Source organism: Lactuca serriola, chromosome 9 (genome assembly GCF_051521515.1).
Source record: "Lactuca serriola cultivar US96UC23 chromosome 9, Lser_US96UC23_V15, whole genome shotgun sequence".
NCBI lineage: Eukaryota > Viridiplantae > Streptophyta > Magnoliopsida > Asterales > Asteraceae > Lactuca > Lactuca serriola.
Window position 1 is genome coordinate 24,685,366 of NC_136416.1, and position 7,078 is coordinate 24,692,443.

At 31.0% G+C, this 7,078-nt stretch overlaps 1 protein-coding gene across 1 annotated transcript; it reads right to left on the reverse strand.

The window, feature by feature from the left end:
* Positions 1-1,944, reverse strand: LOC145075446 (protein FAR1-RELATED SEQUENCE 5-like). Its single transcript, XM_079021693.1, has 4 exons — positions 1,393-1,944; positions 881-1,298; positions 155-398; positions 1-79 (listed from the first exon to the last, which is right to left on the reverse strand). Exons 1-4 carry the CDS (start codon positions 1,942-1,944, stop codon positions 1-3), a joined length of 1,293 nt encoding a protein of 430 aa, XP_078877819.1.
* Between the last annotated feature and the right edge of the window lie 5,134 nt (positions 1,945-7,078).

Sequence of the window (7,078 nt, forward strand, 5' to 3'; positions counted from 1 at the left end):
TCAACAACCATCTAGATTATTCTTTTGCTCACATAAACAACACGTCTCATCATTTTTTCTCTTGCAACAATTCATCCGCCTGATCCATGAAAAAAATTGTTAATATAATTATTAGAGTTGTAAATCATGGAAATTAAATTAATATAATAAGAACCTTTTTTTTGAACAACTAGTAGCGTAATGACCCAATCCTTGACAGTAAGAGCATGTTCGTTTTTTGGGGGCTTCTGAAGAAGACTTGATTCTATTAGAAATTTTAGGACACCCTTTTGTAGTAGTTGGACCAAGAGGATCACGAACAGATAACTGTGGAATCATATCTACTTGTGAAACTCCCATACAAGAACTTTGAGATGCATTCTCCAAAGACATAGATTTTTTTCGATTTGCTTGATCATCTAAAAGACTTATCAATAACTTATTGAGTTTTTGTATCTCCGAAGGGAGTCTCTTGCTTGTTCAATTAGTTTACTAAAATTTGAACGGACACACCATAGTGTGTAGTCACTAACTCCATTTTCATTATTCATTTCTCCAAGTCCGATACTAACACTACCCAGTTTGTACCTAGCATCAAGGGTCCATCGCGGTAAAATATAGTGACTCGGGAGTTCTTGAACATGCTTCTTCTTCATCATATATAGGCTATGCTTGCATAAAATGCCATTTGTCTCATACATAGCACACGAACATGTGACGCTGACTTGATCCAAAGAACGAAAGGTAACTATGTGCCAATATTTTTTATTAACGTCCAGTTGCCCAACTCTATATGTGCTTTCTTCAGTAGTTTTTCTTAGAGTCTCGTGAGTCAAATTGGTAATAGCTTCAGTTCATTCTTTTTTGAAAGTATCAAACATCTTTCTAGTATTATATTGACCTGCTTTTGCTTCGATTGGATGCACTGAAGAAAGAACCGGTCGCGAGTTCATAGTCTTGAAGTCTTCATCTTCTTCGGCGGCTCTTCGTGACTCGACTGTTTTGTCATATTGTACAACGAATTCATTCAACATGGTCCTCGAGTTAACAAATCCATCAAAAAATGAATTAATACTCTCACTTCGTCCAGTTGTGGTCATACCAGCAAAGAAAATATCCTTCAAGAAGGATTTAGCCCAATGTATACGTTGGTTATACATGTCACTAATCCAACAATTGCTTTCTAGTTCATACTTACTACACATATCTTCCCATGTTGCTTCAAATTGTTCAATGGTGTCATTATTTACCCATTGTCTGTATGTTTCTTGAAAATCACCATAACGGGAAATATACGATCGAAGGTGTTCAGTTTCGTGCTTCATGATATGCCATGAACAAAAGCGATGTTGAGTCTTTGGGAAAAAAATTTATTGCATTGCCCATAGCTTTGTCTTGATCGGTAATAATTGCCTTCGGATACTTTCCAAACATACATTTGAGGAAATGTTCAAATAACCATTCAAATGTCTCTTCTTTTTCGTTTTCAAGCAATGCCCCACCAAAAAGTATAGACTGACCATGATGATTCACCCCAGTAAAAGGAGAAAAATGCATCTTGAATTTGTTAGTCATATAAGTAACATCAAACACTACAACATCTCTGAATTTTGTATATGCATCTCTTGATCTACCATCAGCCCAAAAGATATTTCTAGGATATCCATCATCAGACAAATCAACTACAAAATACTGGTCACTATCAACTAATGATTTATCTTGAAAATGTTTTATAAGTCCATAGAACTCATTTCCTCTATATTGTTTTCGATGCTCAGATAAGACATCAACACATTGTTTTGAAGTAACATCAGCTACATTTGAGGATTTCATTGTATTAACAGCTTTTTTAATCTGAGAAGGTTTCAACCCTGCTTGACCAAATTGCACCATAAGAGATTTACCTTCTATTGAACGGTGGAAATTGCTATGAGATCGATGCTTGATCACATTCGTTGGTGTCATGGTTAATTCATGATTATGTGTGTCATTAAATAAGTCCACCAACCATTTTCCATCCTCCTGCCTTGTAATTCAAAGCTTTGCTTGACATCCGGTTCTAACATCTCTCCGACGTTTTTTCTCATTTCCACTTGAATCATTTTTTTCTACCCGTTTGAAACCTTCTTTGCAGCATACATAATATTTTCGATAAGGCTCATTTGTTTTTGTGCTTTTAACCGTGTTATCTTTACGTATACCAAAACCATGTAAAAATGAATAATCGTTATAAAACGTATATGCTTCGTCAGGCGTATCGAAAACCTTTCCCAGTATCTTTTCAACATTATATTCGTCTTTGTCAAATTCAATGTTCACATCAAAATAGTTAAGTTCTTCAGATTCATATGTTGCTTCCATAAAATCATTTGTGTCAACATCTTCGGCTATATATGGTTCTATAGTTTGATTAGTTGCTTCGGTTTCACTCATTATGGCCTACACAAGACATCAATGCATGTTTCCAAACAAAAAATTAACATCAAATTGTTTTATATTCAATAAAATTGAAACATTATACGGAAAAAAAAACACAATAACAGTTAACAATGGAAAAACTATATAATAGTAATCTCCAAAAAAAATCAAAAAAACCTGAAAAATCATCTCAGTGTTCATGGATAGTATATTTGGAGTTGCTGGAACAATTAGATTGCTTGCAGGTGATAATTGCTACGTATTATATAAGGGTTTGTTGGACGTATACATTAAATACATGCATAGAACCATTGAAGAATGTCGATTTCCTGTTGTATTCAATTTAGAATTAATTCACATGCTTGGACACGTAAGTTCAACAGCAACAGGTAATCGATTCAATAAAACAGAATTCTGAATCACAAAAAACGATTTTATTGTAGCCGTATTAGATGATTTGTAGTATTTGAAGAAGGCGGATTTCTTGTTATATTCAATTCAAAATTAACGCACCTGCTTGGACACGTAAGTGCAATCGCAACAGAAAACTTATTCAATAAAATTGATTTCCTAATGACAAAAAACGATTTTGCTGTAGCCTTATGCGATCGTCGATTATAGCTAGGTTAATTCCGATTTCTAATACCGATTTGTATGAGGTCGATTTTGATTTAGCCCTATGCGATTGATCTTGGAAGACATTATGGTTCAAGGAATCATACAGAGGAAATACGTACAACTTTTTAAGGAAATTGTTTTTTTTTTTCCAGAAAATTAAATCTATTCAAAACTATGTAGTTTTGTGGTTAAGGGTACCTAACATTATATACCCTTGAGGGTATATTCACTTTTCCCAAATATATATATATATATATATATATATATATATATATATATATATATATATATATATATATATATATATATATATATATATATAGGGTTAGGTTCATGTAAGACGGCCTAATTTTGTGAGACCGTGAGACGCATTTTTTTATTTTTTTTTATTTTTTTTAATTTTTTTAGTTAATTCAAGTTCCGAAAATAATATTTAAAAAAAGAATTTTTTGATTTTTCCATTTATTTTGGATTTTAAAATTATTTTTAGAATATGTACAGTGTAATATTCTATTTAGAATATTTCACGTATTTTTCAAAAAAAATAGAAATTTTTTTTATTATATTTTAGTTAATTCAAGTTCCGAAAATAATATTTAAAAAAAGAATTTTTAGATTTTTCCATTTATTTTGCATTTTAAAATTATTTTTTAAAATATGTCAGTGTAATATTCTATTTAGAATATTTCACGTGTTTTTAAAAAAAAAACGGAATTTTTTTTTCATTTTTTTTAGTTAACTCAAGTTCCGAAAATAATATTTTAAAAAAGAATTTTTGGATTTTTCCATTTATTTTGCATTTTAAAATTATTTTTAGATTTGGTCTCACGGTCTCACAAAATTAGAATGGTCTCAAATGAACCTGAACCTATATATATATATATATATATATATATATATATATATATATATATATATATATTGAAAACAAAAAAACCCTAAAAAAATCCTAAAAATCATAAAAATACATAAAAAAAATACTCAGAGATCACAAATATTTTTTGACATTTTTTACCTAAAAATCGCAGGTTTGTTTACAAAATTGCTGAAAAAAAATAAAAAAATCGATTTTTTTTTGTTTTTTTTTCAAAAACAATTTCAGCGAAAATAAAGAAAAAGCTGTGAAAATTCATAATATAAAATCAAAAAAAAAAAGATTTGTGATGTCTAAGTATTTTTTTTAATGTATTTTTATGATTTTTAGGGTTTCTTGTTTTCCATAAAACCTAAAGTGTTCATTCATATACAGTCCATAACGTCTAACCATGGGGTTGTACTCCCTAGGCTCCCCAAAGCCCAATGCACTTGTTAATAAACTTTTGTAGTTAGTAGATATTGTTAGAACCATAGAGGAATTATAGAAGACTTTTGGTTTCTAATGTCTACTTTAAACCTTTTATTGATATATGTTGTGACACTCTCGCATGAAATGTTTTCTTAACCCCTTAATGCTTGAAAATTTTATGATTCAGACTGTTATCCGCATTTGAACATTGAGAAGTATTTTAAATTAAACTTTGGGACCGTTTTCTGTAAACTTATACTTTGAAATAATTTTAAATGTTATTTCATATAGGCCCATGTGATGGGTGTTATAGTTCTTTTTGTTTGCAATATTGACGCAAATACCGGATTTAATTGTTCTCTTTCTATGGTGGAAGCCCATAGAACACACCCCACTGTTTTACCAAATTAAATTTGACCTAGTCAGTTTAAAGCATCATTTACCTGTAACCCCATCAACCTTTTTTCTTCCTTAAACTAAGGATACAACCTCAGAATCACTAAGTTAAGCACGATATCTTTATGGGGTGATCCATAATTAAAATTTTCCATTATCATATATCTCTTATATTTTCCACAATCATTGGATGTTTTCATTATGGCCTTGAAGTTTTCCAAATTTAAGTGGTCGTAATGGGTTTGATTTTTCAAAAGTAAATATGTGCTTTAAAAACCTTTTTTACTAATTCCATTGTAACCTTATACTTGAGCATATTCACTTCTTAGCCATTGATGTTTTCCGATGTTTAAGTTGTATCAAGGTGCATACCGCGGTAGTTTAGAAAGATTTTCCCAAAATAGCATTCTAATTTCTAAGTTGACATAATTTCCAATTATTAGAATTTGTCTCTATGATTCTTTCTTGCCTTCGCATTCTTCCATTTTGTTTGACTTGAACTATCAAATTAGTCCTTCCATAATAGAAACCAACATGGTATAAACGTTACTTACCTTTCTTAGACGTTGTCTTTACTTAACCATTAGATCATTGTGCTTTGATAAGTTCCATCATTAACCATTTAGGTCTTTAAACCCCATTCATTTTTATGATTTATTGACCATTCCATTTGGTCACCACATTTTTTTCTTATTTTCTTAAAGTTATTACACACCCAACGACTATGAAGTTTCAAGTTCTTTTCAAATCTTCTTCAATTGTTTAAAAAATGTCATTTAACTCATCATATAAGTTCCAATTGTTGGATTAGGTGTCTAAGCCCATAACTATTATTGGTATGTACTTGACCCGAGAGTAACATGGTCCATTTGGGTTGCATAACATTGGAACAGTTTGGATAGACTTTTATGAGAAGAGGATATTTATGATTTATTATTATATTATAAGTTCTAATATATTAATATGAAATCATATTATTTAATTAGTATTGGTCAAGAATTAGTTTGGAACTAATTTTGTGATCAAAAGAGACTAATTAAATAAATGAGGATTGATTTGGTAAATCATTCATTCTTATAAAGTGGGCTTATGATCCATAGTTCTTCATGTTTGGCTAAACCCATGTGGTGACCCATGGATACTCAATGGAGGTTAACACCCATGGATCATGAAGAATATGGAAAGTCATGAGTTACATGGTGCAACCCTAATGTCCACACTATATAAGAAACCCCATGGTTCCTAAAATCGGCACTTAAGGCATATGCAGAAGGGCTAGCTGATTTGTGAAGCAAGTGTTCTTCTCACAAGTTTTTCCAATTGTTGGTGGTGTTGTGTGATTCCATTTGAGGTGCAACAATTAGGGCACTAAGCTCTTAATGGTCCAAGGCTTCCAACTACAAGAAAAGGCATGCCATCTAACTTGTTTCATTACCCAAGTATCAATGTTTTGTATGCTAGTTAGGGTAATACCTTGGAAAGTTCAAGTTTGCATGTATAATAGAGAAAACATAGATACAAGGTTTTTAGGGTTGCATGTACACCTTAGGAGTGTTAGAATGATCAAAACCCAACAGTGTTATCAGAGCCTAGGGCTGTTTTCAATTATACTTGATGCTACTTGCTTGGAAATGCTTTAAAAATCGATTTTCTGCTATTTTGGGCAGTGGACTCGCCGAGTCCACTGGGGGACTCACTGATTCCAAGTACAAAGTCATCCAACTTGCCGAGTTTGTTCATATACTCGATAAGTTGGTGCTCCAGAATGCATTTTTTCGATGTTTTTGGCTGGAATTGGACTAGGATCATTACTCTAAACTGTTTTTGAACTTATAAACATGTTTTTGATGTGGTAATGATCATGCTTATCCAATTTATAAGATAGTTATCAAAGTTTTATGTTTTGTATTATTTTATACGGTTAGGCTAATTACATAAAATTTTTTTGATTTGAATTGTGTTGTTCTTATGAGTTTAATTTAGATCATAGACAAATTGTGTGATTTTCTTGTTAGAATTTTTGATCTAAATGATTTTGTTGAATTCCATAATTGTCCTCAAGTTATGGAAAATGAAAAATTTTCTTTTAAAGATATCATTAAAAGTCATAGGTTATGAACTTGAAGAGCGTTTTTCCATAAATGTTTTTATGAATTCCATAACTTGTCCTCAAGTTATGGAATGTCAAGAGTCTTTTCAAAGAATCTTTATTAAACTCATAAGTTATGGATTCCAAAAGGTTTTGGAAGTTACAAAACTTGCCCTCAAGTTTTGGGATTTGTAAATGTAAAAGTCTAACTTTTGAAACATTTAGTTCCAATCCCTAGAATTTTAAAAGTTTAAAAGTCAATCTTTATACTATTATAATATTATAGGTTTAAT